Source organism: Trachinotus anak, unplaced genomic scaffold (genome assembly GCF_046630095.1).
Source record: "Trachinotus anak isolate AG129_WGS33_773 ecotype Australia unplaced genomic scaffold, CSIRO_AGI_Tana_v1 ptg000015l, whole genome shotgun sequence".
Classification (NCBI taxonomy): domain Eukaryota; kingdom Metazoa; phylum Chordata; class Actinopteri; order Carangiformes; family Carangidae; genus Trachinotus; species Trachinotus anak.
Window position 1 is genome coordinate 14,127,761 of NW_027273866.1, and position 27,621 is coordinate 14,155,381.

Genomic DNA, 27,621 nt, shown 5'->3' on the forward strand with positions numbered 1-27,621 from the left:
TTTAAGCTCAGTATTTTTTTAATACATTTTTTTATTATTTTATTTTACAAGTGATGGCGAAATCAATTACATTTCACAATCATTTGTCCCTGCATCGGTAGAGCAGTTACTTTATTACATTATTTCAAATTTTTTTCCCAAAGAAGTTTTTTTTTTTTTTTTTAAAGTCACTAACATAAAGTGCGGCAGTGATGAGACAACAGTCCAAGTTAAGGAGGATTAGAGTGCAAGAATGTTGAATGCGTGCATCTCAAAAGTCTACACTGACTTCTTTCCATCTCTTGCCGATCACCTCTCATTATCACAGGAAGATCTGTCAGTCTCAGTTTTCAGAATAGTGCAGCAGAGGGAAGCAAGGCAAAGGGACAACACAGTGTCTCCTCTAAAGAAAGACGTACTTCTTGACCATGTGATCAGAGTAGCTCCGAAATACACATTCTTGACAAGGCAGCTTCAGCAACGTGGGTGATTGTCATGTAAGTTAATTAATAGATATGGTTTATGGTGTCACTACATTTTGCGCTGTAATCCTGTTTTCACCAGGTTGTAGGTTTGTGAAAAAAGCAGGGAAAAACAACAATGACAGACAACATGTGGCCACAGTTAAATCCCTTTTTTGAAGCATTATTTGACTCATCATCTGTGTAAGTGAATCATTATGGATTTATATAGTTCTATGTGGGTCAAGTCTTGCATAAGAACAAAGCAAAAAAGTATTATTTAAAATTAGAGTTACTCTGAGTAATTATTACCCAAACACAAAATGAGATAGAATGAGACATAAAAACTAACCATTCAGAGACAAAACTAATTTTCTGCAAAATGAATGAATCCTGATCTATAAGTGGGTCCCTTTCTGTATCCAACCTAAAACCTTTATGTTTTTATAAATTTCTCAACAACATCTTAAATGCCCTTAAATACTTCAAATTGTTTGATATTAATTTCCCTTATCAAAAAGGGAATGAATGCTGAAAGCTGGCCAGAAAATGTGTTATACAATGTAAAACAGGTAAACAGCTTCATCGGGATTACAAAAACAAGATGACATTTTTCAGTTTCTTCAGGTTTGAACATGTACTGTTCTTGGTGTAGTTTTTTTTCGTCTAAATAAGAACCTTATCCACACACAGGCACAATAAGGACATACAAAAGGAAAAAAACAGGACCTACACATAACACATTTATCAGAGGCTTTCCAGTCACTTCAAGATATTTTCCCTTCAGGTTGAGGTAGGAGACAAATCTTAGTCAAATACTGAGTTACTATATAGATATATTGTGTAAGAGCGACTGTATCTATTTACACTGCATTTAGCAGTTCTATTATGTAAGAGTTGTCACTCCAGTGCAGTAACATTGTTCCCTCTCAAACACTGTACAGATGAGAGATATTTCCGGATTGGAAACAAAGCACGGCGGTGATTCGTAGTCAGGAATAGTCAGGAAGCCGCACAAATGAAGAGAGAGGGATCGTCAGGGTTCCTTGGTGTTTCCATTAAAATAGTAACTTAACACCAGGATGAAATCAGTGTTTCACTGCCCCCTCTGGGTCAAAGTTTTGTTTGTCAGTCTGTTCTTTTGCACAGATAACCAGGCCTAACAGTGATGTGACAGGGGCCCGGAGTACACCTGTACATCACTGTCGCCAGGTGAGACTTAAAACCAATGGAGGTCAGAAAAAAAACAGGGGATGTAAAGTTACACTTTAAAATTACACACAAAGGACCGTAAATCTTCCAGTTAACTTGACAATTTGGTCAATTTTCACATAGACACCAAAACCATACATTTTGACCCCAGTGCCACATTCTAGCTCTTCAGCACATGCTGTGATACTGTGGGATTTAGCAGTATCAAAATCATTCAAAGCTAAATATCAAGCTAGATCTGGTACTTTTGTGTAATATGTTATTACATTTCACAAATAATACACAAGTACTGCTGAAGCAACATTGGTTGGTAAGAGAACTCTTCTGTAAAGTAAATGTGAAGTGGATGAGAACATGGCCGCCCACTAGAAATTAGTTTTTAAAATTCCAGTATATAATACAAAATATTAAAAACTGTAGGGTTAGTCCTCTTACTCTGGTTAATGGGGAGCATTAACCAGCTCCACTTGGAGCTGCAATCTGATTCATCATTTACCAACCACACATTTCTACAACTGTGTTACATCAGAAACCCTGGATCCTCTTATTTGTGCTTCATTTGCGGCTCATCTCTTTTTGAGTTTAAGTGCTCTGTGTAATCCCTTGTCGTGCCGACTGTGCCTTTACCTGGCATTGGTTCGGCCCTGGCGCTGCTGAGACGACTTGTTGTGATGTTCAGACAGCCACTGCCGACAGATATTTTGCATCACTGAGTCCTGTGCAGTCTCTGCGGCCTGAAGGACGTCCTGGACCAACGGGCCGGCTCGGCTCGGGTCCAGCTTGACCGCTAGCAGGTACGCTGGCCGCAGCTTACTACACAGCAGGTAGGCTTTGATCTGCAGACACAGGGATGATGTGATGAGAATTAGATGGATTTCTGATGATACCATTTTTTCTTGAGCAGGTCACTGTAGTCCGGTGGAGCTAATGATGAGAACTGAGAATGACAAGATTAGTAGAATAACAGGAAAACAAAGTGATATTGCTGGTGAGGGGGAAGGACAGGAGGAACAGGGTCAGGGTCCTTGTGATTTCTACATTTGTAAAAGACGGAAAAACAATGATGGTGAAGGGCAGAGGAGAATAACACATGTTGCAGTGAGTTTCACACTACCTTGCTTTCTGTACTCTTGGTTTCCAGAATGAGACTATCCAGCTCCTTCGCCTAAATCAGATAAAGGACAACAGAAGTCTTTGTGATAAGAACAAACAACACGGAGCCAAGTCATGGTCATGCTTTGTTATCATAATACACTCAATTTCTTATCCTTATCTATCTTCGTTTTACAGGTCTAAAGAGACCTCTGTCACTCACATCAGCTGGCCCCTTATCTGCGATGGAGACGCAGCTCAGGATGAGGGTGTCACAGTCGTTTTTGGTGGCAGTGCCTGATTCACCGACACATTTGAGCAGCTGCCGTACGGCTCCATACTGCCTCTGTCTGACAAGCCTGTGGCCGGCCCGCGTGTAGACAGCCTGGGCCTCCAGCTGGAAGTCCTGCGGCGGGAAGAAATGTTGTTTACATTTTGAGGTAAATTTGCATTTGTGATTTTGGCCAATATAAATAAAATTCACTTGACTATATATCATCATTGTATCAGATTTTTGCTGTTGCTGTTTTGCATTTTTGTTACATTGAGTTAATCAGTTACTGACTCATGATGTTATATCTGTCCAATTGAAAGTGAAAAAGAATTACTTCTACCAATACAGGTGAACATTTTTTTTTTTTGTTTTTTTTTTTAAGAAGTGAAAAAGCATGTGTATTGTGTTTGCATAAATATGCAGCATTCAAGATCAAGGTCAAAGAAAAAATAGTCTTGGATTAAAGAAATACAGTTTTAAAAGAAGAATAAGTAGTTACTCATCTCATGCATGAACGTACCTGTATGACTCTGTAAGCAATGCCAAACCCCTCCTCTATGTTTTTCCCTCCGAGCATGACCTGCAAATAAAGGAATATTACTGGATTTTAAACAAAATGTTCATTTTCCCCTAATAGAGCAAAACACAGTCTCAACCAACTATTTAACGTTTTATATTACTTATACAGACAGTATACTGTATTCTTATTGAGTTCAACTTGAACATATTCAACAATGTTAATTTTCATAACTCATATCTTGGTTATCACTTATATCTTCCCATTATCAGAACAAAACATGTTCCTTTAAGCCCTAAAATGCATGTAAACTGATCTTTCCCTCACATACAAGGCACAGCTCTTCCATCAATGTTCATTACTATTTCAAATAAACCACATCCCTAATCCAGGGTTTTAACACATCGTTGAAGTCAGTCAGGGGGTAGTGGGACATTTTAACAATCTTAAGGGCCTCATTGATTGTTCAGTACATGAAAGTTATGTTATGGGATAATCACAATTTAACCCCACCTTGCAGGCGACCTCAACCTTCATGGGGCTCCCACCAAACAGTGTAGGTGGTGAACTGGCTGCAGAGGTCTTGGCGGAAGGAGTACTGGTCTGTGGAGCCTTGGAGGAGGCAGCAGTCTCACAGCGGTGGAGGAAACGGGTCACCTCCAGCTGCAGCTCAATGGTGTTCATGTGCCTTATGAAAATGAGACAGCAGAGTTACATACTACATACAAAACAAGACCACAAAGTCTATTTGACAAGTAGCAAAGATGTATGAAGCAAAAGTGAAGCTCACAAGATTAAATCACACTTTATCACAGTTCTGCTAAATTCACAAAAGTGTTGATTTATTTCAATCCCATTAAATTTAAATAAAGATATATTGAATAACCTGGACACATCGCTGGACGACATCATCTTCCTTAATGAGTTGACCTGAGATTTTCTCCTCCCAGCGCCCCGACCTTGCTGCTCCTGCAGGTACGTCCTCAGGTGCTCTTTGGCTCTGACCAACCAGCGCTGCACAAAGTCGAGGTCAGGTACAAGGTCAAAGGCAGGGCACACTTTCTCAAAGGAGCAGGGACATTTATAAAAGTTCTGCCAACTGCATAACTGGGCAAAAGAGACGTACCTGCTGTTCTCCCAGCTGTAGGTATGAACTGGCTCCATGTGTGAAGAACCGGATACAGGTCATGGCCGCGCGCACATGATCCTGTCCAGGTAAAGAACATTTTTGTTAAATTGTTGTACAATGCAAAGTTATAAACTTACAACAAATGTAAATTCTTTTCATCCTGTTTTTTTGGGACTTCTTGTTAGCATATTTTCTGTTATTAGACTGACTGATATTACGGGGCACTGGTTCACAACCTGAGGGTCAGGACCCCTCCAAACAGTCACAGGTTGAAGCTAATGTGTTGCAACATGATCACTGTGGCACAAAATAAGAAAACCAAAGTCCTGCAACATAAAATTAACATTTTTTTCAAACTTTTCTCATTTTCTTCCAAAATACTGCACACTTTGAACTCCTCAGGACTCAGACACTGCTTTGTTTTTTAGGAGTATCACTGGTTTAATGTATAATCTACTAATATATGGTACAAGTCTTAACCACTAGGCCACCAGGACACAACTGTATGGACAATCATATGGAAATATGAAGGCCTGACTGACTGGAAAAACAAAGAGTGACTTTTTTTTCTAGGTTTGCTAATGTTCAGTTGGCTGAGGTACAGCTCCTTAAACTTTGATTTCCTGTATTTGAAATGAGTCAGAAAAGTTGTGTTCTTCCTTCTTTGCTCTCTCAGCAGTCTTTCTTTTCACTTTCAAATGATAATTCAAATCTTAAGTGATCACAAACAATCTAACAAAGAAGGAGGGAGATTGAAAAAAACATCAAAAGACTCTAACCATCATGAACTGTTGGAGCTGGTATAGAGTGTTAAAGTATCCACGCCGCTGCAGGAACTGGCAGGAGGCGATGAGGTAGCGGCTGCATGTTTCCAGGCCAGGGTCCAGTTTTTCTAGTATCCCCTGCAGAGTGCCAAGACGCCCCCGCTCCAGACTGGGCTGCAACACACCCTCTAGAAACACCTCCTCTGGGCAATCCTGAGCCGTGATAAAGTAAAAAAAAAACTTATTTCAAACATGGGGGAAAATAAAAGACAAGTGACATCGACTACATCAAACAAATTAAAGTCTATAGAGAAGGAGATGCAGATGTATTTGGTTACCTACAGCTTCGTTTTTGGACCAAAACAGTGCACTTTTTTTGACCAATCTCAAATGAACCAGGGTGAATAAACTCACTTTAATATGCCTGGACTTGCATGCACCGTGTTAACCATACAGAGCTTGTGTAACTTGACAACCTGCCAGATCTGAGATTTTAGAAAGGGAGGAGAGCCAAAACAAATCTTAAGTTGGCTCAGACTGCCTGCTGACTCCAGACATGAAAGCCATAATAAAGTCTCACCTTGTTGAGCAGGTATGTCAGGGCCTCTGTCATGCAGTCGTGACGCATATAGAAGCTGATCAGTGCCAGGTGAGTGCCGTATGCGTTCAGGTAGTACAGACACTCCTGGTGGAGGTTGCTGCTCTGCGTCTGTCCCTCCGGTCGCTCAACAGGACCTGCGTCACTCAGGACCTCCTCCAGCTCCCGCAGGGACGCCAAGATGTCCTCACCAAAAGACTGACACAAACACAGGACAGAAAACACACAGTCAAACAAAGGGTCATGAATTTATAATGTACATGCACATGAGTAAGTATGAAAGCACACATATATAATTCATTCTAATTCAACATTACACAAGATAAAGCTGAGTGTAGTGGTGCTTTTATTCAAAGCACAGTATAATAAGGTCAGATAGAACAGGTGTCACTGAACTGCAGTCTCTGAAGAATACACACAAGCTCAGCAAAGCTCCCTCACTGGAAACTCCCACATTAATCCAGGCCAGCAGACAACACTCAAGCTATAATGCACGGGCTTCCTCTCGATGTGTCAAAGCCAGCTACCCCCGCACCCCCCCAACCCCCATCCCACCTGGCACCAAATGATATGTGGGAGATTCCTATGGTATCATGTACCAGGCGCAGGGGGGTGAACTAGTATTGCTCCTTATGTACAGTGCATCCGGAAAGTATTCACAGCGCTTCACTTTTTCCACATTTTGTTATGTTACAGCCTTATTCCAAAGTGGATTAAATTCATTTTTTACCTCACAATTCTACACACAATACCCCATAATGGCAAAGTGAAAAAAGTTTGCTTGAAACTTCCGCAAATTTATGAAAAATAAAAAACAAAAATATAACATGTACATAAGTATTCACAGCCTTTGCTCAATGCTTTGTTGAAGCACCTTTGGCAGCAATTACAGCCTCAAGTCTTTTTGAGTATGATGCTATGAGCTTGGCACACCTATTTTTGGGCAGTTTCTCCCATTCTTCTTTGCAGAACCTCTCAAGCTCCATCAGGTTGGATGGGGAGCGTCGGTGCACAGCTGTTTTCAGATCTCTCCAGAGATGTTCAGTCGGGTTCAAGTCTGGGCTCTGGCTGGGCCACTCAAGGACATTCACAGAGTTGTCCTGAAGCCACTCCTTTGTTATCTTGGCTGTGTGCTTAGGGTCGTTGTCCTGTTGGAAGATGAACCTTCGCCCCAGTCCGAGGTCCAGAGCACTCTGGAGCAGGTTATCATCGAAGATGTCTCTGTACATTGCTGCATTCATCTTTCCCATCTTTCCCTAGGAAGAGTCCTGGTGGTTCCAAACTTCCAAATTTTTCTGTACCCTTCCCCAGATCTGTGCCTCAATACAATCCCGTCTCGGAGGTCTGCAGACAATTTCTTGGACTTCATGGCTTGGTTTGTGCTCTGACATGCACTGTCAACTATGGGACCTTATATAGACAGGTGTGTGCCTTTCCAAATCACGTCCAATCAAATGACTTTACCACAGGTGGACTCCAATCAAGTTGTAGAAACATCTGAAGGCTTATCAGTGGAAACAGGATGTATATGAGCTCAATTTTGAGTATCATGGAAAAGGCTGTGAATACTTATGTACATGTGATTTTTTTTGTTTTTTATTTTTAATATATTTGCAAAAATTTCAAGCAAACTTTTTTCACTTTGTCATTATGGGACATTGTGTGTAGAATGTTGAGGTAAAAATGAATTTAATCCACTTTGGAATAAGGCTGTAACATAACAAAATGTGGAAAAACTGAAGCGCTGTGAATACTTTCCGGATGCACTCTACTCCTCTACTATACGTTACTTTACATTTTACTTTCCCATTTTTATAAACAGACAAAAATGGAAATAGTCAAAGATCTTTTCATGGTTATATTTTTTAGATGAATTTGGGGTTGTTTTTTTTTATTTTATTCTGCCTTTTGGGTTTGTTGTTGTCCTTTTGTCAGGACAAAAAAAAATTCTATACTTTGCAGATGCATCAGTTCTAGTTGTTGTTGTGAAAATTACAGTCATTATTAAAATCCCCAGCTACTCCTGCATGCTTGCGTCACTAAAACTGCACTACAAATCATTTTGAAGGTGGAGGTATTTGGCAAGCGTACAGTTCTCTTTGCAAATGTCAGAGTGTATTCATTGTTTTTTTTTGCATCTGTATTCATCGATAATTTGATTGCTGGCTGTATGATAGTCATCAAGCTTGTGTTGATTATACATCAGCATTTGAGAATATCAGTGTGGCAGCTGGGAGATGTCGAACATGTTAATAGCACTCATGCAAGATAAATTACAGTAATTACTTATGGAGAGCAAGATACACAACCACATATCTTCTCCCTCTCTATGGGCTGCAGTGGAGGCCTTAGACAGCAGCGTGCCTAACACTGCAGCAGTAATGAAGATTAACACTACAGTAAGGCAACAATGCGAGTGTCTTCCTACCGTGGTGAGAGTGGGTCGTACGGTGGTCTCCAGGTGCTGGACAATCTCCTGCAGCAGTAAGGGACCCAGGTTGAGCTGGTTGCGGTCCACTGGAGCCTTCAGACAGCGGGAGAACTTCTCCCTCGCCCCTGAAAGGTTTCCTGCCTTCAGAGAGGCCATCCCCCATGCCTGCCACACACCACCAGGGTCCAGGCCACTCTTGGTAGACACCTAGCACAGAAGCCAAACAACCACACAATGAGAACAGGCATGGAGTTTAATTTTCTTGAAGCTGTCGTTTATCTGATTTAATCATTAAATAGGTTTAGTGGGTTAATGCTGCCTGACTAGAGGTTTTCCCCACCACAATTGCTGTTTTAGAGACTTTTCCACAGTAAAATTATAATAAATTAAGGGCAAAAATAATCCTGAATAACAGTACAAAATATCTGTATATAAAGTATTAAAAAAAAGTTTGGTATCTGGGTTTAAAATCAAATTGCCAAACTACAACACTTGTGTTACATAATTTCTTCTACTACAGTATCTTACAAAGACCTTTCTGACAACCCTGAGCTGAACTAATGTTCTGTTTATCTGAACAGCAACAAGGATACCGGTCTGCTTGCTAATAAAAAAGTTCCTGGCACACATCGATGCTCAATGCACTGATCATGCCAATAACAGAGGTGGGGTGTATAAACTTTGAGAAACACAGGGTTGCGAAATTCAAGGTTTCAACAGCCAATGAAAAATCTTGGCAGGCACAACACACTTAAATAGAGGTTATTTAAATTCAGTTCATCCTCACGCCATAGCTGCATGCAAAAACATAACCAGGGAGTGAAGGGCATTTATATGGCCTAAGCTCACATGCTCATGATCAAAATGAACTATGTGCCTCACCTCCACTGCTAACTGATAATGCTCGGCTTCCAGCAGCTGATTACGAAGGCGTGCGACAGCAGAAGTTTCCAGAATGTCATCAAGAGAAGGAATATATTTGTAGTTGGCCGTCACTAGGATCTTAAGCACGTCTACTTTACTGATGTAACTGTGGACAAAAGAGAAGGCAAAACCAGTGTGTCAGACAAATGGAGGAAGACAGCCAGACAGTCACAGTCACCTACGTCCATACTTGCAACAGTGAACGAAATAAACACGGGATCATGCAATGACGGCAAGTTTAGATCTGTTGGTGACAACTTCCTGTGGTTGACAACTCAACTGATTTGCTCAATATTTCTTAGAACAACCATGACTCAAAAAGACTGGGTGTCTGCGTGACAGGGGTCACTCTTATCAGTCTACAGTGATCATCTACTTCTGCAGCTCTATGGAGCAGTTTGGCCTCTTTTACCTCATTGTTTTGGTTCTATGGCCACTAGATAAACATCCACTCAGCTAAAGAGCCACATATTTTTCTGAGGAACTGGTAGAGAACAAACCAGAACTAAAAAGCAAGCATGTCCATCATTCTCAATATGACCACAAACACAACTACTATGCTATGGTGAGATCTTTTCTCAGGGCTGTACAGCATGGTGTGACGGACAGCTCCCTCCCTCTCCTGTTGATTTTGCTGCACCTGTTAGGGCGGGACAACTCAGTCTAACTTGACTGTAATTAGTTCACAGAAATTGGTGGCATCACATAATTCTCAGAATACCTGCGCCCAATGTTAACATAACTAGATGTCTGATAATCACAGTAACAGTCAAGTGTTTATGGTCCAGGCTCTGAAACCTGATTGGTCCTACCACAGCCACAGATGACAGTGTCCTTACAAAACACACAAACCTTCCACAATGTTTACATCACAGTAACGCAGAGTTACATCTCACCTGTCACACAAGGCCAGGTCCTGGCTGCGGCCGACCTTGACAAACATCAGCTTGGCACTGAAGAGCAGCTGGCGCATGATGTCGGTAAGGAGGCAGGCGTCCACCTCCGGGTTGGTCAGCTTACAAGACAGAGAGCGGCAGTGGACGATGAGCTGGTGTCCACAGGCTGTTTGGTCACTGTGCAGAGACAAAATGGCCACGCAGAGGTACGCACTGGGAGCCTAGAGGGTTGTATTTAAAAAAAAAACACTATTAATCTTACTGTGTTCACTGGGCTAATTGGAACAACTGCATAACAATAAAGATGCTGGAAACATGCAGAAAAATAACCTCAACTTCAAGCTTGCTATACCACACTCAAAGGTAGATTCTATTTACTGTTTAAGACAAGGACAATAACAGGAACAGTGTCACCATCTAAAAGCTGAAAATGATAAAGGTGTAAAGGGAACCTTCGCACAGATCAGTCACATCCCATCTTGTGCAATAATAAATGTTCAAATCCAGACCTGTTCGTAGTAGAACTCGCTCCGCTGCAGCTGGTTCTCTGCAGGGTTTGTGCTGAGTTGAATGTGTCGATGGACCACTTCAGGCAGATGGAGCATCCCGTCCAAAGCCTCCTCTGTCACCACAGGGCTCCCAGCCACTGCACCAAAACACACAAAGAGGAGCACAAAAGTTCATCCTTATGCCCTCTTTACATTACTTACTGCATGTTTCAGCTGTACTTTTTCTGAATGCATGTATCAAGATTTTATACAAGATCAATCCTTCATCCTGCTTTTAGTGATAATTTTTTTCTTTCTGTAGTACACTAAGGAGAAAATTGTTCACATGAAACCAGCAGCATAACGTTTCTGATGTTGTTTCATTTACCTTCAGCTGGTTCCAGCTCATCGTCAGAACTGCAAAAAGAAAAAAGCATAAAATAAATTTCAAATCACATTAATTGCGCCTGTTTTATATCTATCTAGACCGTTCCTTAATGGCTTCCCACTACACTCCTGTAGTAAAATTGCATGATTTTTCGATAACAAAGATCAACCATTTTGTCCTGTTGTTTATCAGGCCAGACATTTCAAATATGGTGAAAGGTCGTCTGGCTCCCAGTACAGCTGGATTTATTCCAGGCCATTGCATGAGCAGAATCTATCGTCAAATGCTCTAAATGTACAAGACAAATTATAAAATAAAACCTGCTTTATGCTTTTGAAATCACACTGCAAAGTTCCTATGAATTTTGTGTCCTTTCTAGATCATGTCACTCCAAATACTATTATACTCAAAGCCTTGTGTGAGGACTGATGCACTTAAATCTACAGGATCTTACTCTGGGTGAAAGTAGGCGTAACACTGGTCACAGACTCTGACTTCATCTCCTGGGCATCCTTCTAGAGGCATCTTACGCTCAGAACATGCGTTACAAACCAGACGCCCACACCTCCGACAGTGATGCCGTCTGTTGAACTAAAGGACGATAGTTTATGTCATTATTTTCAAAGTTCATTATTTCTTACATGATACAAAACATTTTATGTCACTTTTTAATTAATTAAAATACCAGTGAGTGTCAGACTGTTTCATCCACTCACCATGGTGAACCTCTCACGCTGGCAGACCATGCACACATGCTGATGGGTGTCAGGGACCCAGTCTTTACGGGCTGGGGGTTGTTCTGGAGGCTGGAACTTGGCAGACGAGCGGTGTTTTTTCCCTGCTGAGCTCCGATCCCTCTCTGTGCTGTTTGAGGAGGAGGTGTGTGTCGGGGTGCTGCCTGTAATGAAGAAGACACAGTTTAAACCAGAAACTTCAAGCAGCAGTGGTGACCTAACACTGATTTCACACCACAGGCATAAAAACCAAAACAAACCTTCTGAATTTCTTAAGATTTTGAGGTTATTCATCTACAAATGTCCATCAACTGTGAAAAAACAAACTGCTGGGTGCCCTTGACCAAGAACACATCAACTCCAGCAGTGCTATTTTGTGGCTGATTACATAGAAGGAAATTCCCTTGAGAGGTTAAATTAGTATCATATTATTGTTTTATCACTATTAAACATGTGGAAGTGCCTCACTTGCAGAGGGTGTTGGAGATTCAATTCGACTGGATGATAGGGAGCCGCTGTCTTGGGCAGGACACTGCATCAGCGCATCTTGGAGGCTGATTACAGAGTCTGGAAAATAAAATGTCAAATATTTAAACACGTGGCTGCATTAAAACAACATGCACAAGCACATGTTTTATCTTTGGTTTTCAGAAGAAGCTTAACCCAGTGTATGGGTGTTATTGTCACTGTGTGTTGTGCACTCAGGACTGACCAGATCTGGACCTCTCTCTGGGGGCACAGGAGAAGTTGAGGGCCTTGCAGGCATAGTCTGCCAGAAGCTTATCGATGTCCTGGGCACCAAAGCCAGCCTCCTGACCAACCAGGAGGCTCCGCAGGGTTCGCACCGCCACGTCTACCCAGTCCACCTTCAGGTTCATCAGAAGCTGCTCGAGCATCAGCAGAGGCTCTGACAGCAGGGGGAAATAGTCCTGCCTGGCTGCTGGGGGCAGAGTCAGCAACACCTGCAGGAGGAGACACAGTCACTAATATTAACACAAGCTGAAGAAATGAAGCAATTCAGCTGCAGTTGGAGAACAGCGCTTTAATGGTATAAAACAAATGGAATTTACCATATTCACTCATAGATAAAAATATTATTAATCCTTGATGTTTAAAACAGCCTCAGTGTTGCCTAAGAATCACTGATACAACACTATTTAAAACCCCATCTTGTCAATTGTGAACAGTGGAAGAATTTATATTCGGAGAACATGATTTTCAGCTCATCACTTTGTATCAGAAGAATATTCTCTATGACTTCATATTCTCCAGCAGGTGAAAAGGAAGAGCTCAATATTTCCTGTGCATTTTTCCTGTGCACTCAACTCTTTCGCTTGTTGTTACTTGACTGGATGTTTGATCGTTTGACTGTCAGTGTGGAATGATTTAAGTTCAGAGGATCGTTTTCCAATTCATCTGCTGAAGGAACAAAGTTTTCTTTGCTCACCTTAAATCTGAGTTTAACACGTGGACACACAAACATGATTTGTCACATCACAACTAGTCCAGAAGCCAATTTTGGTCCAATAAAGCACTTATATAAGTGTAATGATGAAACTTGAATTAAAACTTAAATATTAATGCACATCTTAAAACATGCCTGGAGGAAGCCAGAGTTCATGGAAGCAGGCAAGTTTTGGCATGTAACTGAGTTTCAAGAAAGGAAATTCTCAGCAAAAGAAAGTGCGGTTACTGGGAACATAAAAAAGACATAAAGCATGTTCACAAGCTAAATTTCCTGTGCTTTGACAGGAGAGTTATATCAGCGCACATCTTCACATTCACAAACCTTAGAGCCCAGATGAAGGGCGTGGATGTGTCGTCGCCGGGCTGGAGACACCTGCCTCTGAAAATGCAGGGTGAGGTAGTCAGCCAGGAAGTGGCAGGAAGCCAGTCCGGGGCAGCGGTCCAGAGCACGCTCGCAAATGTCCAGGCCAGCCACGAAATCAGAGAGACTCTCGAGTAACTAAAGAAATAAGTAACAGGGAAAAATGCTCCTTAACATTAAAGAACTTCTATACATAGTAGATCCCAATTACTAGAGTTTTCTTGAATATAAATACAATTGAGTACTTGTTACTGTCAAGTACTGTCAGTAGTAAACATCACATTAGATCAAATTAGTGACTTGATGACTTCCTGGTAGCTTCTCTAACAAATGCTTGAAGAATGCATTGAAAAGCCAGTTTAACCAGAGGTTGAGTGGTATACCTGGAAAGCCTCGTCTGTCTGTCCCTTCTCCAGCAGATGAAGTAAATGTTCAGTCTTTAGCTGCAGTCTCTGCTGGTCAGACACAGGATACAGCTCTACCCACTGTGTACAAAGAGCAAACTCCTGCAAAAAAAAAGAACCATATTATTTGTATAAATAATTTAATTTAACTCAGGGTTATTTGTTTGACATTCTACCGGCAATGTGTGTTTATTTACTAAACTGCTGCAGGTTTGCTGCACCTACTTTTGCCTCGATCATCATGGACAACATGGACTCAGAGTTTGTCCTAGACTGAGTCCTCAGCTCCTGCCAGGTAGTCCAGGGCAACGGAGGCTGTAAAGTCAACATCTGTGGGAAGAGGAGGAGGCACAAACACTTGGCAGGTCACAATGGGAATCTAATCACTGAATGTAATGTATAATTATGCCAAGCGAAGACATGATTTTATAAGACATGAAAAACAGATACTGCAAACTGGAGTCAAACCCAACATCCCCCAGGTGCATAGCATAGACTGAAGTTGATACTGAGAAAACCCGTACTGACAAGCTCACTGAAAGAGTGGTAGCAGGGATTTGTTACTTAAGCTTGATAACAACTTACTCATATTTCATTTCAACCTTAATGCTTCTATTTCTTGTGCTTTTGTCTGACAGGATTTCCATGACCACTTTGCTTTGCTATGACATACACACTGCATTTTTCTTTGGGGTTAATGAAATGAATCTCATCTTAAGTCTAGGAATTACCCAGCGATAGATGTCCAGTTCTTTCTTCTTCAGCTCTAAGTCTGTTCTCAGTGAGGCCTCCGTGTCCGGGTCATTGAGGCAGAACTCGAGCAGCTCCAGGCAGGCTGACAGAGGCCACCGCTCCAGAGCCTGGAGGGCAACACGGGCGCGTAGGTTTGCGTCCTGTACGCGGAACAGCTGACCTGTACCTTCACCTCCCTCTGAACACGGACAACCAGATAAACGACAAACATTTGTTACACTGGAAACAACTGCTGCATTCAATTTATGTTATTTACATGTTTGTTTAGTTTCCTGTTACATAATTACTCCAGCATGTTGGCTGGGATCTGTTTGACATCAAAAGATTATTATTGTAAATAAAGACTGGAGAGAGAAATGTTTATAAACTATATGACTAAACTGATGGTTATTTTTATTATTGAACAATCTGTTTATTATTTATCTTATTGTTTGATTAATCATTTGTCAATCAAATGTCACAAAACAGTGACTTCCCCAGAGCCAAATGTTTCCCAAATACCTTCCCAAAATGTTTGTTTTAAAGAAACTCAATTTATAAAAAAAATTAAACAGAGAAAAGCTTCAAATTCTAACATTTGAGAAGCTGAAACCAACAAATGTTTTGTATGTTTGTGTCATAAATGACTTAAGATGAAGATTACTGAATATCTGTACATGTAGGTGCTTGTAGCAAGGTAAAGGCTGAGAAATTATCACATCATAACATCATATATTAAAAGTATGCAAGTGCCAACATAAACTTCAGTGAGCTGCTTTTCATCAAAAAGCATCTATCAGCAAACTCCACCTTCTAAAGCAGCACAGGCGAGCAGCTGGTCTCTTAGCGCCGCCTCCTGGCTGCAGCCTTGTCCATACAGCTCCAGCAGGCTGAGAGCTCGGCCCAAGTCTCTGGAGGAAAGAGCCTTCTGGAAGGCCTCAGCAGCCACAGCCTGGGCAACGTCCTCCTGTGGTCCAGACAGCAGGAGAGTGACGAGAGGTTTCCCACAAACAACAGCCCCAAGTCCAGCAGAGCCTTCATCGCCCTCACTTAACGTTGTGTCCAGCACTGGTTCAGCCATGGTGTGGAGGTAGGCCCAGAGAATGGGGAAGTCTTTCAGGAGGGTGTCAGCTTCACGAGAAATCTGCTCACCGTCTAGGACAACTTCTTTACGTCCACTGCGGAAATACCCCGACCATCCGGAGGACTGTGTGCGGGCAGTTTCTCCTTTACATGCACTCAGACACGCCAGTGTGGCCAGTAAGGGGGAGCGAGACTTCAGGAAAGATAGCGCCGATGGTGTGAGGAGAAAAGAGTTTGAGGAAGAGGGGGAGGAGGAGGATGACTGAGAAGGTGGCGAGGTGGAGAGGGTGGTGGGTGTAGCAGAGTGGTCTTCCACTGAGGCCTCAGACTCAGAGCTCGCATCAGACTGAGGCTCTGTGATTCCCAGAGTTGGCATGTGCTCCTGAGCGTGCTGTTGGAGCAGGGCCGACAAACTGGCGACGCCGAACACTCCATCATCTTTTTTGGCCTGACCGGAGTCTCTTTCAGCACCCGGACATGAGAACCACATGGGCAAAGTCTCACAGCATCGCTGGACAATCACCTGCTGGACGCTCAGTCGCAGGCCCTCCTGCTTTAGCAAGGACAGCACTCTGTAGATCAAAGGGAGGGAAAGGTAAGTAAGGTAGACTGTTGCCTTAACACCATGTAATAGTTGATGTAGTGTGTGTGTGTGTGTGTGTGTGTGTGTGTGTGTGTGTGTGTGTGTGTATATTCAACCATCAATCAATTCAATTTAACTTAGAGTTATGAGCAACACACCTCAGCTGCAGTTCAGATAACAAGGTGAGCAGCAGACTACCTGCTTATGTGTGCTGTTCATACAGATGGGGTTAAACCAATGTGCGTACCTGTCAGGAGACACCTGTCTGTCAAATAGCAGGTGGGAGAGAAGCTGAAATGGGGCTTGAAGCAAAATCAGCAGTGGATTCCCAAGCTTCACTTCACTGCTCTGGTCTACAAGAAGCAGCAAGAGATGTAAATCAGAACAAAACCAGGTGTAAGAAGGAAAACAGCCTCAGATGGCCCCCAGAAAAGTCACTAACTAGGTAGAATGATTGTACAGTAGCTTTGTATAAATGCAAGCTTATTACCAAGTGCTTGCTGATTTAATTCCCAGAACCAACTGGGATAGTGTAGGTTGGGGAAGTGAGTGTTAAGAAGTTATGACTGAGACAGCAAAAAATTTTTAATAAGCACTACGAATTTAAACTACATAGATTTTAAAGAGTTGTTGATAGAGGCTGCCACTACCAAATACATAAGGCAAAAGAATCTAAAAATTGCTACTTGTCTTTTTAGATCAGCAACCCTTCAACAAAGGGACATAAAAAACACATCATCTCTTCTCAGTGACAAATTATTTTACCTTCTGAGCCAAGGCTGCGCACCAGCACAGACGCCAGGGTGTTGACGTAGTCGAGGAAACTCCGCACATAATCCGGTCTGGCAAGGTCTCCATCTGGCTCAAAGGGGCAGAGCTGGTCCAGAGAACGAAGCAGCTGTTTCATGCTGGAGCGCACAGGGTGAGCGTCTAAATCCGACTGCTTCAGATTGGCCTGTTCAACCAGGAGAGCCAGGAGAGCGCTGCCGGCACTGCCCTCTGTCATGACAGGCAACATCAGACATAGAAACATTCAGACCTGCTCACAGTAAGCTAAAAACACTACAGCTGGTACAACCGCTATTTTGAAGTTATCAGAATTACATCTAACATAAAACAAGATGCGCAAAATAATCCTTACACATTCCTGGCACAGACATCTACCTGTTTGAAAATACTTTTATTGATAGGAATGGGTTAATTGTATCGATCAGCACGATTCTGACTTTGACGAACAAAACAAAGAAAACGTTTAATGCATCTAAAAAGCTGTGCCGACCTGTGCTGTTTGTGGCAGTGCTCAGAGTGTGCAGGGTGGTCTCCAAGCGTTGAGCCAGGCTGAGCCGAGCAGCGATGGACTCCTCACTCAGTGATGGGTGGCAGCACAGGAGCACTTCTTGAATGCAGCAACCAAATGGGCTGGCAAACACTTGGTCCTCTCCTACAGCGTCTATGGATCAGTAACTAATCAGTGTATTCAGTTCATTTTTTATATTAAATATCTAGACAGAAGAGCAGTTTGGAATCTGCAGGTTTTTATCTGATAGGCCATTTCCAGGCCCAATAGACTTAATTCTTAATTACTATAATTAAATGTGTAAAAATGGCTGGTGGGGCAAAAAAAATCAACTCATTCTCAACCCTTCAAATGAAAAAACTGCTAATAACAATTTCCCTAATGAAAAGGTTTGAACATTTGCATTCACCTGTTTTGACCGAGCCTTTATTAGTAGCAGAGTGGTTGAGGATCTTGCTGATCTGTTGTAACACCATGGGAAATCCACAGATCCCCTCAGAATGAGGGACCTTGGGGTCAACTCTTACTCCTGGGAGGGAGACAGGGATTTAAGAGGAAAACCAAAATTACTACTTCTGTAAAACCTCTAATAAACATATTAAATTGTTTTGTTCCAATTTCCATTTTAGAATAAATCTGTGCTGTAGTCATCATCATCATTCCTAAAAATTCTTCCAAAAAAGTCCCAAAATTTCAGGCTGCATACCCCGAGCCTCCAGGCTGCTGTTGAGCCTGCGCTCCGCTGTGTCCAGCAGCTGTCGGGACGTCTTCCAAAGCTGACAGTGGCAGCAGGCCAGGTCAAAGGCCGCCATAGCTGCTGGACTGAGCTCCTCCAGCAATGTGTAAAGCAGGCCAGAGGGGTCTGAGGAGCAGCAGCTCAGCCAGTAGCCTTCCTCCAGTGAAGGCATCGGGTGAGCGGGGGTGCTGAGGAGACGGTCTGCTATGTCTGAGATGGAGTAGAAAGCCACACCTGCAGGGAAACACACGCCAAGTCAGACCTTTCTACAAGTCATCTACTACACATGGTATATTTCTTTGTCAATAGAAAATACAGTAAATATTTTCAGAAGGAATTTGGTAACATATTCAAATATGTACAATAAATATGACAATAAAACAATCTTAAACTGTTCACATCACATTACAGAATCAATCAATGACCAAAGCAGTAAAGCTCAGTTAGATGTCACAGATCAAAGGAAAAATCACTGGTAAACAATCCTAACACTCTATATTAGATAACATTTCCAGCATAGCCAATGTAATTTTCTCTGGCAAAAAGTAAATGTTATTGTCTGCACCTCAGAGGCAAGAAGAACATTTTCTACTAAAGATTCATAATTTAGAACAAATGTTTAACAAATAGAAAAAGAGGCACAAATCGTTTTCTCCACCTTTAGGAGAGGAGCTCAACTTTTTCTGGCTCAAACTCAAATTTTTATTCTTGCACTAACTACATGTCTCTTCCATAACTGTCTAAAACAGCTTCAGGTTTCACTTCCAGGTATTGTTTAAAGAAATTCTGCTATAAATATTATCAGAACAGGTGAAATTAGAGCTGCAAGCAGGTGCACCTGGGTCCAGGAACACAGTGCTGGGTGAGCTGATTTAAGGCAATGAGGAGGACAGGGCAGCAAAGAACAGGCCTTAAACAAATAGTTTACTAAGCATTTTATTCCTTCACCTAACTATAGTAACATAGTTAATATCAAGTGATGAGTGGTAGGAGTAAAAAAGTAAAAAGTAAAGCAGAACGTCAAACCCGCAGCAGCAGCACTTCCGATGGCCTGCAGCGTCGACCGCCCACTGCTGCCTAGCCGAGCCCTCCCCGTGCCTGACGCAGCTGTTGACCCCAACCCCTCTGAGGAGGATGACGATGAAGACATAGACTGGCTCTCCATCTTCTGCTCCACCCGCCCCAACTCCACCAGGACTTCTTTGTAGCGCTCCATGAACACCAACTCACCGCAACAGGCAGACGCCCCCATATCGAACACCAGAGACACCTGCAGAGGAGCCGGCAAACACACAGGACTAAGCTCAACTCTCACACTGTCCATAACTAACAGCTACTAATTTTGTATGTAGTCATAACTTAAAAGCACATAAACAATACTGATGTATAATTTGAAGACAGTGAGGGAGAACATTTCTAAATTACAATGTGTTTAGTCAATGTACCATATAAAATAAAGTAATGTAATAATCAGAATAAGTGGAAGTTGCAGTAGTAGTAATGATATAGGCAGTAACATTAAGAATGGTGATATTAGTGGTAGTAATTTGTATTTGTAGTAACAACACAAGTAGATGAGGAGTGATCACAATAAGGAGCATTAACTGGTTTCCTGGACAAGTGAAATAATTATTACACAAACACATGAACAGTTCTTCGAGTCCAGTTTGCCAAACTGACCTGACGCGCCTCCATGAAGTTCCCTCTGCGGATGCAGGACATCAGCAGAGACTCTGGAGGGGACAACATAGCAGGCACCAGCCAGCTGTGGGGGCCTCCGCACGGACAAACCTCCAGTTCCACACAACCTGTCGCTGTCCCTCCTCCACCATCTAAAAGGACAAACACATGAAACTGTAAATATGTATCTTCAAAAAAGTTCTCCTGGAGGACAAGGGTACAGACTGGAGTCATTACAATGAAGCACAATCTTCAAAAAACTGAATTCACCTCCCTAAAAACTATTCCACATCTTTTCTCATGGAAGATAAAAGCAAACACAAACACACAGCTCATATAATTTCTCACATCTGCAATTTTCATAATAAATTGTAATAAATTGTTTGGGATCTCCAGTTTCTTCTGTAAAATAAAAATTAATTGGTGCAAAACAAAAATGATTCAGTGAGACTTTAACACACCAGATCAGTACGAATGGCTTACCTGATGCACTCGTGCTAACTTCTCCGTTGTGTTTCTCTACGGAGGTTTGTCTCTCTGTAGCATGTCTCCCTGGTCTCCTCCTCCTCCTCAGACTCGAGCTCTTGCTGCGTCCCAAAGAAATGGCACCGCAGCTGACAGCGGACATCTGGAGAGGGCTTTCTGAGCCTGCAAGTGAATTTACCATCAAGACTCAAAGAGTTCACACCTGACCTAACATCTGTCTGGACTCCATTCACCTCTAATGCCAAGACAGGCATGAACACAGTCACATTTGGTAGACAAGATATTAAGACAAGCCATGAGTCAATTGTTTCGGAATTTTAGTTGTCGTTGATTTACCTTTGTTACTGTGTGTTTTGCATTAAGAAAGGTAAATCAAAAAACTACAGGAAATATCCTCAGCTTGTGCATCTCACCACCTCCGCTGCTCCACTGGTTGCTGGAGATGATCTGCAGCCTCCACTGAGCCTCCGCAGTGCGTTTGGACAACCTTTGCAGACGAGCCCCGAATGTCTCAGCCGTCACTGAGCAGCCAAGACTCTCCGCCGCCTCAGCCTCCCGCTGCAGTGCTCTTCCCGCCTCCTGCCCCTCCTGCTGACCCACCACGCACATGCCCTCCAACCCTTCTTTCAGCAGCTTCAGAATACCCTCTACAGCTGTCACATCCACCACAAAACCCCTGCAGCCCTGGATGAAGTGTCCCAGGTCCAGCAGGCTACAGTGGGATGCTGTTAGTGAACTTGCACGCAGCTTCTGGTTCTCTCTCCTGCTGTGATCAGTCTCATCTGTCTTTGCTTTGGTTCCTAATTCTACATTTGTGTGTCTTGTATCTGATAAACAGGCTTGACTGAAATTCTCAGAGTTCAGATTTGAGTTTGTGTCTTTTTGAATCTGCTGCGCAAAGTCAGTGGTGGACAGAAAGAGGAGGGAGAAGATGTTCTCCAGGAGCTCCAGGCGGAACATGGCCGGCACAGCCTCCAGGTAGAGCTGACACTCTGACAGGTAGTGCTGGAACTGCAAATGGTAACCTGGGCAAGGCAAAAAACAGAGAGGAACACGGTCAGAACAAAATTTGCTCCTATAATAGGAAAAAAAAGATCAATAAACAAGACAAGCTTGTTAACTTTAAACAAACAAAACATTAAAACATTAAAACAAAAGCTTTTTTGATTTGTGTGTAGGTGCTGTGATCGGTTTTGTGTCTCTTTAGACGTCTCAGCTATGAAGAGATGATTTTAATGAATGTTATTTTTGAAGTTTAGAAATTGTAGATGAAAAAAAATCTTTTTTGTTACATGAATTATATGGTTTTTTTGCTCCAAGTTCTGGTTTAATTTTACCTACACAGGAAATTGCCTGTATTTTTCTTGCTTGTTTCTAGGTTTAGTAATACAGTATATTTTCATTCTGTGTTTTCTTTTAGTGTAGCACTATGATTTAACAGAGCCAAAACAAACTGCTTAGACATTAAAACCATCAACCCACAACATCACTGTCCACTTTCTGTAAGCAAGCTTATAATCAGCTAAAATTAGCAGACAGGAAACTGTTTTATTATCTGTCATCAAACTGAAACTTCACTGCAGAGCAGACAGACAGCGTCCATACCTTCTGCAGAAGACGAGGCTTGATTTTGGTCTGTTTCTGTGTCAGTTGACTGGTGCTGTTGCTGCTGCATGGACTCACACTTGGTGCAGTTGGAGTATTTATGTGCATTTACACAGAGAGCATAGATGGCATACTTCATGGCACAGAAGCCCTGGAACAAAACTATGTTCCTCTGTACACCAGGGCTGAGAGTACTGACAGCCTCAGAGTCCTCTGCAGGAAAAACAACAAGAACCAAATTGATTTATGACTATGAAACATCAAGTCCATTATTCCTCTGGAAAACATGCCAGACGCCACTGGACAAACAAGTGAATGATGTAACCTGCTCCTGGTGAATTTGGCAGTTGCTGCAGCAGATCCAGAATCCTGCACTCTTCAAACTGAGGCAAAGGAGTCAGAGAATGCAGAATATAGAGAGCTGAATGGTTGTCCAGAGTGTGAAGCTGTGTCAGCAGGGCCTCCATGGAAATATCTCTGCACAGGAAGAAACAACATACAAGAGAAGAATATATATTAAAAAAAAATAATGATTGAGATGGAATTAAATGCAAGTGAAACTTCAAAAGGAAAAATTCTTACGGATTGTTGTTTTTACACCATTCAAGTATCCCAAGCTGAGAGGACAAAAGATTGGCAAACTCCTGCAGAACAGAGTCACTGGCTGATGCCTGCAAAGATAATAAACAGTATCAGAAAATTACTTCGCTTGAATCAGTTTATTACACTTAAATAGATGTAGAGGAGTTAGGTACGTGTAGATGTCTGGACAGCTGCACAGTTTCACTGCTGACCTGGTCTCTGTGAAGGATTCGGAGCAGCGCTTGAGCTGAGCTCAGACTGCGACACTGAGTCCATCCCAGCAGCAGCAGCAGACGAGACAGTGGCTGGAACTCCAGCTGCAGTAAGTCTTTCAGCTGAGAGAACTCCTCGTGTTTAATCAGGTCAAGTGCAGTAACCTACAGGAAGGAACCAATCTTATTACTTTATTGAATTTCATCACATGCGGTTCCTTTACTTAACAACTTTACTTGACCATTAGGATCTTGTACTAATTACAAAAAATGTAGAATTAGAAAGATACAGACAGAGGACTGTCTAACCTTACTACTTCCTGTTAGAATTTGAATCTGGTCAAAAAACTGACTCAAAACACCTGAAACATACATTTAAGTCAGTATTGACATTTTTCCAGTGGTCCTGGTACACTTACCAAGACCTGCTCCAGGAAGTGCTTCCCACTACTAAGGCACTCAAAATAGATGGTCTTCCATATGGATGGACGATCCTTGTGGCAGCATAAACCAAGAGCCAGCTTCTCTGCTTCAGGGAGTTCCACTACGAGGGTAATAAAAAAAAAAGTGTTGGAAACATGCCAAACAAAAAATGTCCCAAATAGACTATGCTGTAATTTTAAAACAATGATAGCATTGCAAAGAAATGTAAGGTAATGTGTGAGTGAATTCATAAAAAGAAGAAGGCAGTGGAAAACCATTGTTGCATTAGAAAACATATGGGAGACGCTCAGGGACAAACTACAGCCAAACTAACATCATTAACATTGTATGTCATTCTTTCTCTACCTTTTTACCTGATATATAATGTGATCTATCTGTGTCATTGGTAAAATATACCTGGTTGGACCAAGAATCAGAGATGCTGATATGTATAGACTGAACCATAAATCACCCATCAATCACCACTGGTCTTATGCCACATTATGAACAAATATAGTCTCAATGTGGTGCAATAAAATGATCACAAGAAAATGAAAGCAAGCGTGTGCAAACACTGACAAAACAAGCCATCACGTGGACATTTTCACCAAACTCAGTAAAAACTGCTGCAGCTTCACAGCTACAGAAGCAGAAGTGTGAGTAAAAGAGGAAAAGGTTTATGCCAACATTTCCCCTCTAAGGCTGTGACGGTGAAATCGGACACTGTTAACATCTTATCAGTATCGTTAATACAACACAAAACTTAAACTGACCACAAAAACTGCTCAGAAGAGGAACTGATTCACAGGAACATACTGGGGTTAACCAGATTGAGGGACATGAAAATCGATTACAGTAAATGGCCACTTCACATACAAACTTTCTTAAATGCACTGAGCTGTTCAGACTCAGACTACCTTGCGTGTCAGGGGTGCTCCTCAGCAGATGATCCCTCTGCAGCCTCAGAGCAGTGGAGCAGTAGACGGAGACCAGAGCATCACACTGAGGGCGGAGCAGCGAGCTCAGGATCCTCTCCTCCTTCAGGGGTCCGTCTCTGGCTGCCCACAGCGCTTCACACAGCGCCTCAAGCTGCCCATCGCCTCTGCGAGAACTCCAAGGCATCACGGCCAACACTGCATATATCTCCTCCACCCACTCCTCCACCTTCTCTGGCTTCCTCTCTGGCTTCCCCAGTTTCTTCGTCAGGTACTGGATGAATGTGTGCTGCAGAGTGTGGTCTTCTGTGGATGACTGGTCCTGCAGGAGATGAGGGAAAAGAAGGAAAATGGAGTTTGTAGAGCTGAAACGAGGAAGAGCAGACATTTTAATAGCTGATCCATTGTAATTTCATATTATGTTCTTTCTATACATTCAACTTAGCTCTAGGAGAAAACAGTAATTATATATTTTTTTAAGAAATTCCAACTCTACCAGGTAGACTACTGTTTAGATTGTGATGTCATGTTTTGCCTATATAAATAATATATCCATGTGCCCACACTTTTCTTTTTACATTTTTGTATTGTACTTCATAATAATTTTTTTAGTCATGATACTCAGTGTTTGACTCTACCTGTAAGAAATGTGCTAAAGACTGCGCCAGTCTGGGCTTCTTTTTCTCCAACAAGGTTCGAAGGCAAGACTCGACAGCAGCATCTGTTGTCCTCGAACCTCCTGCAGCCTCCTGGTCGGGCTGGGTGTCCAGGAAGGCCTGGTGCAACTCCTGCTGAAAGGTAATTTATCTCAGTCCTGTATTCTGTCTACTAACAAGGCAGTAACAACATGAAATAAAGCAGAGCAGATAGAGATAATCATTCTTGATCTGTGTGAATGTTTTTGTTTGCACAGGTCAAAAGATGATTTTAACCATGTCGTTAGTTGAAGAGTAAAGAACTTATTTAGTTTTTATCATAACCTGCAGGTTTGATTGATTCTGACAAGAGTAAAAAAAAACAGTAACCTTGAGAACAGTCTCTGTTATGCCCTCTGACCCCAGTTCCTCCAGGAGCAGTAGGAACTCCAACTCTCTTCTGATGTTGGGAGAAATCTGACGTGGAGAGCAAAAAGTGTTATTACAGTATGTCACACTGTCATTTAAGTACAATAAAGTTGATTCTTCATACTCTCACCTTCTCTTCTGTCCATTTCTCCAAAACCTGAAGCCAAAACCAAGCCAGTTTGTGTGGACTGCCCACAGACTCCCATCTATGAAATAAACAGTCATTAAATGCACGTGATAAATATATTGGTTTCTCCGACAGTTAACATTTTACATGTAAATGTAAAATTTTACATGTGTTACTTGTGCTACTCACTTTAAATTGTGAGGATGGGAGACAATAGCTTTGATTATGTCTCGTAGGTTTTCTGAAAGTGTGGAGTTAACCAGCTGTGGCACACAGGAACTGGCCAGCTCCCACTCTCCATGCTGCAGGCACCTCTTGAAATATTTAAACAGGTCCTGAAGTGAAGTCTCTGCCTCACAGCCAATTGGATACATGACCTCTTTCAAAGGTGACACTCCTCTGCTCAGTGGTCACAACTGGTGAGGCACCTTTACTGACATGTGGCCAAGGAGCACCTTTGAGCTGTTTCCACCTGAAACACAAAGAGATTTTATATAGTTTCACAAAACAAAGAAACACATATGTTATTTGAAACAAACAGAATATGGTGATTGTCTGTTATTGAAATTTTTGAAGTGAAATATATTTCTTCCTGTAAATTATTATTCAAACAATTTGGGATAAAAGAGTAAAAAAGAAAGTTTCTTGAGGCCAAAAAGGTGTAAGCTGAAGCTGCAGCTTCCCATTTTACAAAACACTATTTGATTATTGATTATTGATATGTGATGTCAAGAGTAACATTAAATGACATTTAAAAACTACCCCTACTATATTATGCCTATACACCATTCTGGTCATACATTTATACATTTTAAAGCAGTTTTGAAAATTACAAAATGTGCTACACCTTCTCAGTTTCTCACTGGAATTGTTCCACAAATCCACCTCTTTACCAGAAATCACATTAATTTTTCACATCTGCGCTGTTTTGAAATCGTAATGTCTAATCCATTAATATAAGAATCTGTGGGTTATTTGTGTCCCTATAACCTTGTCTATTTTAAATTCTTACACCTCCTTTTTTTTTTTTTTTTTTTTAAATGCATTTCTTTTTCAATGCAGTTCCACACAGTGAGTCATGTAATGGCAATAAACAGTAAGTGTACAATACAAAGTGAAGAATGAAGCTTGATTAAAAAAGTATTTATTATAATATTTATTTCAGTATTTATTTATTTACAATTCTGCCAAAAAAAAAAGAAGAATCTAACAATGACGTTATTTAAATGGTTTTCACCAAAATGTATTATCTGTAGTGACTCAGAAGAATTGATTTCAGGCGCTCTTTCAATTTCAACATCACATAAGACAAGTCTGCTTTATAAATTACCACGATTACCAAGAATCAACACATTCACCAATTAACACAATTAGCAAAGCTGGTGAATTTAGTTAACATTTCACAGCCTTTAATCCGTGCCTAATTATTTTACCTTGCTTATTTACACCACGCCATTCACAAGCAGGATATTCAGACTGAAGATGTGAAATGTTACACAATGTATTTCTGCCATCTGTGCCTTTAATTGTGTGTACAAACCAACCCGTCACGTTGAGACAGACACATGGAAGAAAAACAGCTGTCAGCAGCCAGAAACGCCTTTCAACAGGCTTTCAAACGCTTGTCTCCAAACGCTTTAAACCGTTTGTCTCTTCTCAGACTTGACAGCTATCTTAATGTAAAGTTAGCGTTAGCATTAGCTACAATAGTGCTGACTTGCTGTAGCTGAAACATCACGTTAATTAGCTAATATACGTGACAGTCACACACATAAAGCGGTTAGAAATTAACAAAGTTACTTACTCATTTCTTGGCGCTGTAACTGGGGATTATTTACACTCCTAGCTGCTGCTTTCTGTTGACCTGTTATGCTAGGCGGCTAGCTGCATGTTAACCGAGGTCATGTGACAAAATCAGCTGATTCTCCAACGCTGGTTGGTCAAAGGTTGACATGAG

At 41.7% G+C, this 27,621-nt stretch overlaps 1 protein-coding gene across 3 annotated transcripts; it reads right to left on the reverse strand.

The window, feature by feature from the left end:
* On the reverse strand, positions 1-27,611 carry zfyve26 (zinc finger, FYVE domain containing 26). Of its 3 annotated transcripts, none has more exons than XM_071498818.1 (43): positions 27,469-27,611; positions 25,854-26,136; positions 25,668-25,743; positions 25,499-25,585; positions 25,112-25,261; positions 24,456-24,795; positions 23,535-23,659; positions 23,116-23,280; positions 22,904-22,992; positions 22,647-22,798; positions 22,322-22,534; positions 21,133-21,741; positions 20,714-20,878; positions 20,231-20,382; positions 19,577-19,820; positions 18,521-18,784; positions 18,224-18,343; positions 17,797-17,967; positions 17,283-17,516; positions 16,765-16,870; positions 15,662-16,506; positions 14,851-15,050; positions 14,345-14,449; positions 14,099-14,221; positions 13,677-13,853; positions 12,600-12,849; positions 12,356-12,454; positions 11,870-12,051; positions 11,608-11,744; positions 11,154-11,182; positions 10,787-10,923; positions 10,278-10,498; positions 9,340-9,487; positions 8,455-8,664; positions 6,009-6,224; positions 5,444-5,641; positions 4,662-4,742; positions 4,422-4,549; positions 4,049-4,223; positions 3,539-3,598; positions 2,968-3,150; positions 2,767-2,817; positions 1-2,488 (listed from the first exon to the last, which is right to left on the reverse strand). In XM_071498818.1, the coding sequence occupies exons 2-43, from the start codon at positions 26,036-26,038 to the stop codon at positions 2,276-2,278; spliced, it is 7,815 nt and encodes a 2,604-aa protein (XP_071354919.1). In that variant the 5' UTR covers positions 26,039-26,136; positions 27,469-27,611; the 3' UTR covers positions 1-2,275. The 3 variants fall into 3 exon arrangements, with proteins under 3 accessions (XP_071354919.1, XP_071354920.1, XP_071354918.1); XM_071498819.1 differs by having other exon boundaries at positions 17,797-17,958; positions 21,130-21,741; XM_071498817.1 differs by having other exon boundaries at positions 21,130-21,741.
* Between the last annotated feature and the right edge of the window lie 10 nt (positions 27,612-27,621).

Bases quoted from the DNA above. Each gene is read 5' to 3' on its own strand.
- zfyve26 (XM_071498817.1), bottom strand. From the start codon at position 26,038: ATGTATCCAATTGGCTGTGAGGCAGAGACTTCACTTCAGGACCTGTTT. The intron at 18,344-18,520 runs GTATGCAGCCTG...TCTCCCTCCCAG, and splicing joins CAGCAGCCTGGAGGCTCGGG to GAGTAAGAGTTGACCCCAAG. The intron at 16,871-17,282 runs GTAAAATAATTT...TGCTTCTTGTAG, and splicing joins GCGCAGCCTTGGCTCAGAAG to ACCAGAGCAGTGAAGTGAAG.